Raw genomic sequence first — 13,022 nt, 5'->3', positions numbered from 1 at the left:
TCTAATGTTAGGGTAGTTACTGTAGTGGCCCTAAGTTAGTGAATCAGAGAAGAAATTATATTACCTAGCTAAGAGTTCATTATTCCAGGAGGTATTTGCAAAGCCTCAGCTTCTGTGTATAACCATAGGCTTCCAAACTGAGTTTAAGCTGTATATACAAGCTACTCCAGTGGGTGTCTAGAATATGTCATAAAACCACAGAATGGTTTGGGTTGGAAGGGACCTTTGAAGACCATCTAGTCCAACCCCGTGCCATGGGTAGGGACATCTTCCACTAGATCAGGTTGCTCAAAGCCCCAACCCACCTGACCTTGAACACTTCCAGGGATGGGGCATCCACAACTTCTCTGGGCAACCTGTTCCAGTGCTTCACCACCCTCACAGTGAAGAATTTCTTCTTTATATCTAGTCTAAATGTACCCTCTTTAAAAGCATTATCCCCTGTACTGTCACTACAGGCCTTGGTAAAAAGTATCTCCTTTTTTTTTTTTTTTTTTTTATAAGCCCCCATTATATACTGAAAGGCTGCAGTGAGGTCTCCCCAGACCCTTCTCTGCTCCAGACTGAACAACCCCAACTATCTCAGCCTGTCTTCATAAAGACATGCTCCATCCCTCTGATCATTTTTGTTTCTGCACCTGCTCCAGCGGGTCCATGCCTTTCTTGTACTGGGGACTCCAGAGCTGGAAGCAGTACTGCAGATGGGGTCTCACTAGAGCAGAGTAGAGGGGCAGAATCACCTCCCTTGACCTGCTGGTCCTACTTCTTTTGATGAAGCCCTGGATACAGTTGGTGCTCTGGGCTGCAAGCACGTGTTGCCGGCTCACGTCCAATTTTTCATGCACCAGTACCCCCAAGTCCTTTTCTGCAGGGCTGTTCTCAATCCATTCAACCCCCAGCTACATTGGTACTGGGCATTGTCCCAACCCAGTTGCAGGACTTTGCATTTGGCCTTGCTGAACTTTGTGAGGTTAAGATGACACTGGTGATGACCTGCCAAAACAGCTGCTGATTCTTGCTTCACCTTATGTGGGAGGGTATAGGAGGTGTCTTTTTCTGCAAAACTGATAATCCCCTGAGGAGACTGCTAAAGAAGTGATAGCATTGTAAACTTCACCCATGTCTCAAATGAAGGTGTTTCTGGAAATGTTTTTTAAGACTTCATTAAAGCAACTTAAACTGTGACATCTTCGTGACTTTTATAATTTGCATACCTCTACAGTAACATATGGGATTAAAATGCCCTTGATGATTTTTAAGAGACAGTGGGATTCCTTTCACTCTGCAGTGTTAGTTGCATATGCATATTTTCAGGGTTATGCAGAACATGTTTAAACTTCTACTGGTATAAAATGCTGTGGGAGGTAAGCCTGCAGCCAGGACGTGCATCCAACTAGTATTCTATTTGTCTTAGGCCAGCATTATTTTATATATACTTTTGAGAAGTCAGTAACTATGAATGTAGTATTAGCCTTTTGTTTGCATAGTACTGTGTTGCTGTTTGCTTAAAAATCAGTTGAGGAAACAAAGTTGTGACCCTCTATCAAATTGGTTTTCTTCAGTGTTTGGTCTAATGCTCTCTGTAGGCTTGCTGCCCATAACTAGTCAAGAATTCAGCAGCTGGGATTGTTAGATCAGCTGCTCTCAGGTATTTGATAGTTTGGTATACCTAAAGCATCTACAGTGCTGGAATTCAGGAGAGCTGCATAGTGCAGCTGTTTTTAATATCCATTTGATATTAATCTGAATTTCCACTGAAGTGATGGTAATTGTGTGTTTTGGGGAATGTCATTCCTCCTCTAGAATGAGCCTGAAGGTGTTCAGATGTTTGTGTAGTATACTCTATTATTTGTTTTCATTGTAAGATGATATTTCACTGGATGGGCATCAGGGGTTTGGGGTTGAAGTTTGGTGAACTAGGGGACTCTTACAGGGACACATTTGTTGTATGAATTCTAAAAAGTGGCCTTCCTTTAGAGCTTGTGGCTTAGGTACAAGTTGGAGAAGTAGGGCGTATATAAGAAGGCAGTGGGCAGATGATGCATTTCTGTGGTGATGTTTTGTACCAGGACAAAAATAATCTTCTGTTCCCATAGCAGTCCTTTGATAGGACAGCACTGTTTATTGGGGTAGTTCTTAGCTTTTTCTGGCCTTTTGTTTTATTTGCAAAGTGCTCTATGAATTATTGACATTTTCCATTGCAAAGAGTTTAATACTGCAAACTTGACGAAACCAGCTCCTGGCATTCAAAACCAGCCCCAGTAAGGTGTTAAAAAACACCACTATCTTTTTCCTAGAAATACAACTCGGTGATATCTGAAGGGTAAGCCTTGGGCATTGATCAAATTACAAAACAGAACAGTTCCTACACTGCTTCCTGCTCTGTCCTTGGATCCAACATGAGCATTACAGGAACAGCTTCTATGCTCTACCAGAGGCTTGACTGGTAGGAGAATGTATGACTGAATGATGATTTATGGTTTTTTGAAGAACAGGCAAAGATATCTGTGGTTAAGCTGATACAGCTGAGGTGTTCAAACACTTAAGTAATTTGTGTAATTCTGAGATTCTCTCAGCAGACATCTTTGAGCTCCTGGGGATGTGTCTTACAATGCAGTTCTGTGGGCTTTTTAAACCATGCTGCTGCTGAAAGGAGCACTTCTCCCCATCTTTCTCCAGTTTGTACCTTTTCCCTTTTGCCACCAAAAGTATTCATACAGCTATGCAATGACCTGGACTGGGCAACTGATTATGAGGAAAGCTAAAATAACAAACATCACCTTCTCCACAACTCAGGTTTAACCCACATCAGATAAATTCATTGCAAAATGAGAGGGAGGCAAGGACAGGGAGGACTGACTATCTTGGCAGCAATGATGGCTTTTATGCTGGTTTAGGATGTTTAAAACTACAGAGTTCAACTTCTGTCCTGCATCTCACTAGAAAATGTTTATCATACCAAAAATGTAAAACTCCTGTACTGTTTGTAATGCAGTTTGTAATTAATTATTTCTGAGTGGCAGGATTGCATACTGTTCTCATGTTTATTTAATCCTTTGGTCGAGAAGCTACTTCTGCAATCCTGCCTTTCTCTTTGGGTGGGAGAGGGATCTCTTTGTTTCCTCATGTTTGGTGTGTTGGGCAAATCTTCAGTTTCCTGCAGCCTTCATGCAGCCGATCTCTGGTCGGTGTGATCCAAGAAGGAATGTACAGCGCAATGTAGTACCGGGCAGAAGAGCTGATACAGGGTGTGGAGTTCAGAATATGAATGTCCTCACAAATTGTTCTACTGATACCTTGCATCTAAATGGCAACCTTTTTCTAAATTCTAGAAAATGTGTAATTGAGGATGTTAAAGTTATGAGTACAGTGGATAATTTAATGGAGGGAGGGCTTGAATACTTCAGAATATTTCTAAAAGACAAACAGTTCTTCTTTTTGTGTAAAGTCTGTGCCACTGCTCCTTCTTTATTAAAGCAGGCCTTAATCAATTGGGTAAAATGTCATTTATAGAGGCTTATTTCAGTAAAAAGAGCCAAAGCTCCCAAATAGTAGTTGATGAGTGTGTTTAGTTACCTGGCAGTAAAAAAACTTTGTAGATTTCCAATACTGGCAAACCCAAACCAATGTTGATATGTCTACTATTGGACTCCTCAACTTTTACTGTGTCTGTAGTGTGAAAACCTGTTGAATGACCTCGGGCAGCTTATTTTAATACTGCATTTGGGGGGGGGGGGGGGGGGAGAGAATCCCTCAGTTCATTTGAGATGTGAGATAAGCTGAGATCACAGCAGATGAGCAAATTTAATTATACTCCAAATACTTTTATTTTTTTTAATTCTCTAAGAAGTTAAATGATACCTCATGACTCAACATTAAATTTTATTAGTGAAGTATGGTAAAAATCTATTACTGAGTTCAGTTCAAAACTTGCCTTTAATGCTGAAATTAAAATGTCTTCTTGCATACAGTTCTAATAATTAACTCTTCTTGTTCACAGATAACTACTCTTATTAATCATAAGGATAAACCAAAGCGTTCAGACAAGACTCTGCAAGCAATTCAGCGAGTGGGCCAAGCAGTTAACCTGGCAGTTGGAAGATTTGTAACAGTAGGTGAAGCTATAGCCAATGAAAATCATGAATTGAAAGAGGAAATGAGTGTTGCTTGCATTGAGGCAAGGAGAGCAGGTATGTAGTTACTCATGAAATTGTGCTTGTGCCGTTCTTGGCACACTATTTTTAGTGTCAGGAATAATGTAAGAACTTTATTTAACTGATTAACCCTCTTCTGCTGGTTCATTCACGTCCTGATCTGTTACCTGATTTTGTCACTTACTTAAATTGCTGTCATCTTATGGACAGGGAATGGAATTGTGTGTTGGCTTTGATTTTTAGAGGATCTTTTGCCACAAGGAATTACCTGACTACTCTTTGTTTTATGATGTTACTACAGACAAAGAGCTGAGTGTTGAGAATACAACTTCAGAGTTTACTGCTCTCAAGCTAAAACAGTAGAGTATTTAAAGTAATTTGAGTGTTACATTATTGAGGTCACTGCGTTCTATATCTGAATGTCTGAATGAAGGTCAGTGTCAACCCATATTTCATCAGGACTCAGTAAGATGACTCATATCAGTCATCTGATGACTCCCCTCAGTAGCATGAAGATCATATCATACTTGCCTTTTTGCTGGATTCAACTTTTGTTGCAAACTTGCTCTGTGTGTATATTGAATGTGAAGTATAGATAATTAAGTTGCCTGCTGTCACCCTCCTCTCCCCAGAAGTCTCTGTCTAGGTGAACAGTGGGTTACATTCTCTGATACTGTAAGAGAATGTCAGTGTCATGCTAGAAACTACTTTTCTAGATATTCAGTACTATTCCTTGCATGATATTTCAGTGGCTCTTAGTAAGTGTATATTCTTACATCTGCAGTACAGCCTTCAGGAAGATGGCACCTAGAAGAATGTTCCTTTTGTTGTTAGTGGTGGTGGGTTTTTGTTTTTTCTTTCAAATACCTTCAGATCATGGGAATTTCCTTGTTTAAGCAGGTAGAAGTACCTATAGGTGTGACAGGCTCTGCTTACTCTGGCTTTAGGGAGACAATCTTGAGCTTCCGGATGTGGAGGCAAATAAGTGACCCTTCAACACTAATGTCTTGATGACTGCAGAAAGGAGTAGTACTCTACCCCAAGACATGGGTTACTGTACTTAAAATTGATCTGTTAAGTTAAACAGTGGACTTGTGGGTGGGTGTTTGGTTTTTATCTTTTAAATAACTTTAGAAGTCTGAGAAACTTGCCTTTTGCTGTCCTAGCTGGTGTTTTTCTTGCTGAATCACTGTGCTGGCCTCAGATTTTGGGGATGCAGTTCCTTCTATATTTGTGATTGGGAAAAAAAAAAAAGGCAAGCTTAGAAATTAGGCATGGTACTGAAGAAATTCTCTGAAAATCCCTCAACAATGAGTTGCAGTGTCTAGAAACATGCTGGTGATGAATAATTGTTTTTGTGATTTGAAGGACTATTCTAGATAAACTTCAGACTGAAAATTTCATGGTCGCTCCAGTAAACTTGGCAGCAAACAGAAATGTCCTAATTTGAAAACATTCCATTTGTTATGTGAAGCATGTGTTTTCTCTTCAGAGATCCAAGTAAAATGCTGACAAGCCAAAATTGCCAAAGTTTACGTCGGTAATCTCAGCTGCTAGAGGAGCAGTGCAGTCTGGATCTCTATTTCTTGACTTGCCAGTTATGCTGTAGCCAAGTGCTTTTTCTCCCTACCAGTGTATCCAGGAGGAGATCAGAATCTAAAAATAGTCTGCAGTGTTTTCTCTCACCAAATGGCTATACTTTTTTTACATTGTAAGATTTATTTCCTGTTACACAGTAATGCGCCTCAATCTACAGGAGTGAAGATACAGACTGTTTACTTTTCTGTCAAGCCTCACATTTACCTTGGCATGGGTCAGTTATTCTCTCTGAGCTATCCATTTGAGATCTAACTGAAGACCTACATGGGAATTTCAGTGTATCAAACATGTTTGCTGCTGGTTTTTTGTTTGATGGGGTTTTTTTGTGCCAGTATCTCTGTGGGCTGTTAAGTGTTGGACAAGGTAAGGCAGTCCTTTGTGCAGATAAAATCTTATGGATAACTGTCCTCTGAATTCAGTCTCTGAACACAGTTGATCAAATGCTATTTTGAACAACTTTTGTGTTCCCAAGCAAGCCAATAAAATCTCCTGGCCAATTATAGCCGAGCATATTGACTTGTAGAAAAGAAGCCCATGTTCTGATGGCAGCAGAAAGCTCTTGCTGTTTAGGACAGAGGATGTTGTAGAGCTGTTCATACTTCTTTTTAGCCAATAAATTAGATTGTGCCTCAAAAATTAAAGGGAGACTTCGTTAGATGTAGAAGATATGATTTCAACACAAAAGGATTTAGAACATTAAGCGTCTCAGTTGCTAAGGGAAGTAGGGGGTCTTTAAATCAATTGCATATCCTGCAGAGGCTTTGAAGGATGACAGATGTTGTATCTGTCTCTTGTGAAGGGTATAATCAGTGATCTGAAGTGTTTCAGACTTGTTATGACTATTTCCTTGTAATAAACCTTGTAATTTGATTGACTCAAAATAGAATCATAAAACGCTGCAAAGGGTCATGTAGCAGATTTTGCCTAACATTAGTCTTGCACTGTGTCAGTGTTTACAGTGACAGTATAGTAATGGAGTGTAACTCAAAGAAGCACATTTTTAGATGCCCATCTGTGATTTGTTCTTTTTTTTTTTTCTCCTCCAAAACTAGGCAAGACTGGTTAATTTAAAAGAGAAAACACATGTCAAGAATGAGTTAGTGTCATGACATTTTCAGTGTTCTCTGCCAGTTGACTGCATAGCCCTAAAGGAAGACATGGACTAAAATGGAAGCAATAAATAGCTCCCTCCTGTTTTTTGCCTGGTCTTTTAGTACAGAGAAGGACTAAATTAAGAAGGAAAACAAAAACTTTAAAATGGATAAATAGAATCACAGAATAACTTAGCTTGGAAGGGACGTTTAACTCAAGAATGGAGGCTGTGCCATTTATTTTATGCCTCTTAGAGTGTTTGACCACCCTTACAGTGGCAAAACTATTTTCTTACATTTTGTCTGTTGCTTTTTGCTCTATCATGCACCTCTGGGAGCAGTCTATCTCTGTCTTCTCCATATCTGCCCATCAGGTAGGTAGTTGTAGACTGCAGTAAATTCTACCATTGGCCTTATCTCCTTAAGATGGAACAAACCCGCTTCCTTCAACCTCCCCTTTTATTGCACACTATGCAATATGCTCCACTATGTCAGTGTTGTCCCTTATACTGGGGAGCTCAGAGCTGGACGTGGTACTCCAAATGTTGTCTCACAAGTGCCAACCAGAAGGGAAGAATCATTTCTGCAGCCTGCTGGTTACATTCCTGGTAACAGCCCAGCATGCAGCTGGCCATCATTACTGACTCCTGTTCAACTCTTTGTCCACCAGGACCCCCATGGCTTTCCCCACAAAGGTTCTCTGTAGGCAGCTGGTCCCAGCCTGTACTGTTGCATGGTGTTATCCTGGCCCAGATGCAGGACTTGGTATTGCTGCCTTTGTTGGACTTCACAAACTTCCTGTCAGATCACCTTTCTGGCCTGTCCCTCTGTCCAGCAGCCCTGTCCTGCAGCGTATCAGACACTCCCCCAGTTTGGCATTGTTCACACACTTGCTGAACGTGCTGGTCCATCATCCAAGGAACAGTTCTGATGCCTTGTATCAGTCCCTGAGGGACACTACTGCTAACTGACTGCTGTTGGACTTTGTACCACTTATCACCATCCCTGAGCCCAACAGGCAGGTCCATTTTCTACCCACCTTACTGTTCACTTACCCAGTTCATATCTTATGATTTAGTTACAAGGACACTATGGGAGATCATGTTGGAGGCCTTGCTAAAGTTGAGATACGCAGCACCTGTTACTTCCTTTTCTAGAGCCAGTGTCATCTCATTATAGAAGGCATTCAGGTCAATAAGGGACTATTCACCCTTGCCAGTCTGTGGTGGCTCTTCCCAATTGCCTTTCTCTGCTTCATGTGGTAATGGCTTCCAAGATGATTTTAATAATACTCCTGGAGACTGACATGAGGCTGACTAGCCCTTAATTGCCTGAAGTTTTCTTATTACCCTTCTTGAAGACGGGTGTGACAGTTGCCTTTCTATCACTGGCAATCTGTCCCAATTGTCACAATCTTTCAGACATCATAGCAGAAATATAGTGACACTGAACTGCTCCTTTGATACTCTCAGATGTGTCCCATGGACTTGTGTATGCCCCGCTGGCTTCAGTAGTCCCTAGATCAGTCTTTTTACCCTAACAGGTCTTGTTCCTCATAGCTTACTCCCAGAGCACCATTCCTGTTCTGAGGTTGCAGATCTGCAGGCAGAGAAGGAAGCCTTTGTTCTGTTGTCAAAAATCTCACGTTTCTAGGGCTGCCTGGAGCTTTTGACAGGCAGATGTTGCAGCTCTTTCCATGTTCTCCAATTACTCTTTGACTAGATGCTTCACTTATGGCTTGATAATCATCTTCAAGAAGGTGAATCCCACAGCATAAGAAATGGGATAATGATGTTGTGCATTCTTCCTTGGTTACCAAAAGCACTTTACATCTATTGTAATTGTTCTGTCTGTGTTTCTACAGCATTTTATGTTGTCACATGTATTTTGAGGTCAAAGGAAGAGATGGGGGTTAATCTGCTGACAAAGTTGAACAGTTCCAACTAGAGATTGGCCTGAACTGAAATAAGTTTGACTGTGGAGAAGGCAATGGCCAATCTGTTTTGCTGTTAAATGATCTCCGTGCCTGACTGGAGACTTAGACTGACAGTGAAGCTGTAGGACATCTGGCTGCCCTCACTGTTTGGATAATAGCTGTACTTTTATAATTCTTCCTGTTTCTATTCATTTTCAGGCCCTTCAGCTGTGGAACTTACCATGTCAGAGCAAAGTCTGTTTATCATATTTGCATACTTACACTAGAGAGACCTTCTGATTTTTTGTAGCGTGGCTTTTATGACCTGGCCTCGTCCAAGCAAAAGTACTGGGAGTTCTTTGCCATAGTGCAGTACCTTTTCAGGCAACTTAGGAGCTCAAGGGGTTACAGTTGTCAGAGGAGAGAAATCCATACATAAACACTATGAAGTGTGGAGCTCTGTAGTTTGAAGGACTGTCAGGCCTTCCATGTTCCATAGTATTTGTGTGTGTTATTTCCAGAGTAATAATGCACCTTCATGTTCCTCATATGGGACCTCTAGCTTTATCAGGCTTTTGGAGTATCTTGTCTGCTTAGGTGAATTACCTCAGTTGAGGTTTTGAAGATGAGTCATAGGGGACTCGATCAAATGTTCTAGATTTTATCTTCAAGGATGATCTGCAGGTTAGTTGTGGGTTGATCATCTTGTCTTGCATGCCAACAAAAAGCATGTCTTGGAGCTTGCCTGAGTTCAGTCTCCCTGCAGTCGTCCTGTGGTTGTGGAATAGGAAACTGCTCTATGCCTTTCCTCTATTGAGCTATTATCCAGGGTACTCCAGAAGATTTAATTGGATAGGGGCCTGTGATTTTTCTCGGACAAGGAGATCCACTGGCTGCATTGGATTGTAGAATTTTTAACCACATAAAAAAATAAGTGGTCAAATAGTCTTATTTAACTATTACTATATAAAATGCTAGTTGAATAAAGAGATGCTTATGAACTGAAAATCAGTGCTTCTTTGCCTTTTTTTTCTCTCCTGTGTCTGACAACATACTGTTTGGTGGCCCTGCTTTGAATGTAAGTGCAGTATTCTCATTATAATGCTTCAGTCCCATAAGTTAGAAAGTTACTGTTTGGAATGTCTTTATTCTTCATGCCTGAAGACTCCTACAGGAATAGGTAATCCATAAATTATAGGAATACTAACTGAAGTTTGGGAAGTAGAGGGGAATTTGTAGTTCTTCCTTTGCATTTCATTCCTTCAGTGCATTGATGCTGCAAGTGTCGACACTGATTTGACTTTTGCTATTAAAATTGGCAAAATACCTCCCATAAATGTTTTCTGCCTTCACGCTTCCCAGCTCCACCCCCTCCACCTCAAATATCTATAGACTACTGTAAGAAAATCAGTATATGTTACAGATGGAAGAATGAGGCAGTATTGAGTAATAGTCCAAATTTAAATATGGAGAGGGTGCCACCAACAGTCAGTAGAAGGAAGTGAAGTGGAATAAAAAGTAGGTAGCTCTGAAACAGTTGTTTTATCCCTCAAAGGTAAAAGTTAAGAATGTTTAATGGCACAGTATCTTTCTTCTAAGTATGAAATGTTAATTATTTCTTTCTTCCCTCTAGGTGAAACAATTGCACAGCTTACGGATGTGGCAAGCTTGGATCATCCAGAATCTGATAGCCACATAACAATCTTTACTGACAAAACGGGTGTGGTAAAAGCTGCAAGGTTGTTGCTTTCTTCTGTCACAAAGGTGCTGGTGTTAGCAGACAGAATTGTTATTAAGCAAATTATAACTTCCAGAAACAAGGTATTTGTAGCTTCTTTTTTCTTTTGTTTAACTGACACCCACAGTCAATGCAAAAGAGTGGTGGTAAATGGAATGGTATTTTCATTGTATCTGTAGGGGAAGTGCAAAATAAAGAGGTAAAAATGAATGTCTTGTACATATTCAGCTACCAGATACCTGAAAGGGGATGGCTGTAAGTCAAGAGGAATCAAATAACAATTTTCAGTGACTTTCTACATTTTTATGTGACCTGTATTGCTCTATTGACTTAGTATGCTGGAGAAGACGCTGTATTACTTCTTATTTAAGTTTGCTGTGAGGTGGAAAGTGTGTCTGTCGGTAAAATGGCCAATAAAAGCTTCTACTTGCTAAGCACAGGATGTTTGTACAAGCAGAGCATTATGAGTGTATCTAAGGCAAAAAGCTGTGAGGAATGCTGATAAAAGTCTATGCCAGTGAAATGAGGTTTACATATTTAAAGTTTTTTGTGCAGTTTAACTTATGTCTTGAAACTTAGCTTGAAACTACTTGGTTGATTTAAATAATGTATGAAGGCCCATTTAACCTCACATGTAATCTATTTCATGTACTGCACTGTCTTGCCTGTAGGATATTCTTCCTTTTTTTTTCTCCCCTGATGTGCTAAAACAAAAATAGAAAAACCTCATGTTTGAAAAATGAGAGCCTGATAAGGCCTGGGTTTTTCCATTAATTTTCAACTTGTAACCCAGAGCAGTGCCCCTCTTTCCTCTTTTGACTCCTCATGCTATCTCTCTTCCTTTCTCTCAGTTTGCTTTCCAGACATGCTCTTCTCTATTTTGCAGCTTCGAGATCCAAGACACTTAGTTGAGTCCAGGATTCAAAAACTACCGTAATACCTGCTTCAGTCTGGTTTTAGACTTAACAGCACAGCAGTCTTAGTGCTCTTTTCTTCTCTTAATGGTTGGTGAAGGTGGCAGCAGTTTTATCAATATTAATTTGCTGAATTTACCTGCAGCTTTGGTCTTTTCTTGCACTGGAGACCAGAATGGTGCATTTAATACCATTTGCTGCCTTTTGTGATCTTTTCTGCTGTCGTCTGAAGGCATGCAGTGATCTGAATTAATTTACTTTTCCAAAAGTGGCTGGTGTTAACACAGATTTAGGCTACAGACCAACTGTGCAAGTGTTTGTATCATGAAGGGATAAGGAGGGGTATATCCTTTCAGCAGCAGGGCATGGTTTATGATAGTCTTAAATATATATGAAACCACTGTCATACATACAGCGATATGAATATAGTAAGCATAGGTGCAAGACTTATTTTCAAGGTATTTAAAATGAAGTCTCATATTCCAGCATAAGTGTGTCTGAGACTGCTTGCCGTGTCTTTGTGGTCTTTTGGGTTTTACTGCATTCTTTCTACGCATAATCTACATGTGTTTGAGAATGTCTGCTTCTGTTTATTATACCAGTAGAGCAATTCACATCTTTAGGACCAAATTAAACAAATGATGGTGTCTCATCGAGGCATACCCTGATATTTACAGAGTATACTCCTGAAAAGTGTGTCAAGACAGTGGTATGATGGATAGCAAAGCAGTTCTTCCTGTAAGAAATACTGTGGTAGAGGGATGATGTGGGCAGGGACTTAAGAAGTGCACACAAATACTCAAGAGACAGTGTAGTATAATACGGTGTAGAGGATGGAAAGGCAGGAACAGGATCATGAGTACTGCCAACTGGAGCAGATGCTGACTGCTTAGAGTGGGTCACTGTTCCAGACTGAATGCTAGTATTAAAATTTTAGTGCCAGTTTTCTTGCTGCCTCTTTCTGGACGCCTTCATTTTCATTTTCATCATCACCTTCCTCCTATGAATCAAGAGTAATTAAGTCAACCAAGGCCAAAGGACAGAAAAAACCCCCACCAGCTTAGTGGTTGGACATCCAATCTCATAAGACTGATGAAGTGATTGAGATCTTCTGGAATGGTGATCTGCTCTGGAACCCAACCTCTGGTTGATGATCCCAATGATCCTGTCTGTTCCTGCTTTTCCATCCTCTGCACCATATATACTGTCACTGTGTTTTTAGATTGTGTGCATTTCTGAAGTCCCTGCCCACATCTTTCCTACCTTACAAAATTTGTTTTACTGTCTGTCAGACTTAGTCACTGCATCAGTGAGCTTAAAGTCTTGCTCCGCTTACTATCATTAGTGAGGTTAGGAGTGCCAGAACAGTGAAGAGAGAAGTGACAGACTGGGGGTTATTGCTGCCCTCTGTGGATTGGATCAAAATATGGATGTGCCCTGAAGTGATGTTAGCCTATGACCGCTGTCTGAAAGGTGACATTCATAGTGCAGCAGTAGCTGTGTAATACTACGTTCTAATTTAGATATTAATAGGAACTTAAAGCCTTTTTTGATACATATTTTTAACCTTATATTTAAAAATGTACCTTTTAATTACTATCTGTGTGCTTC

General features: G+C 40.4%; 1 protein-coding gene across 3 annotated transcripts in view; it reads left to right on the top strand.

The window, feature by feature from the left end:
• The window catches only part of CTNNAL1 (catenin alpha like 1), a 62,733-nt gene that overhangs the window by 15,498 nt on the left and 34,213 nt on the right, over positions 1–13,022 (top strand). For all 3 annotated transcript variants that reach the window (XM_049830110.1, XM_049830109.1, XM_049830112.1), the window contains exons 2-3: positions 4,001–4,190; positions 10,393–10,580. In XM_049830110.1, the coding sequence (XP_049686067.1) occupies positions 4,001–4,190; positions 10,393–10,580 (378 nt within the window). The remainder of the gene's footprint in view (positions 1–4,000; positions 4,191–10,392; positions 10,581–13,022) is intronic.

Source organism: Accipiter gentilis, chromosome 27 (genome assembly GCF_929443795.1).
Source record: "Accipiter gentilis chromosome 27, bAccGen1.1, whole genome shotgun sequence".
Classification (NCBI taxonomy): Eukaryota; Metazoa; Chordata; class Aves; order Accipitriformes; family Accipitridae; genus Astur; species Astur gentilis.
The sequence above is the reverse complement of the archived record's forward strand: the minus strand, read 5'-3'. Positions and strand labels throughout refer to the sequence as shown.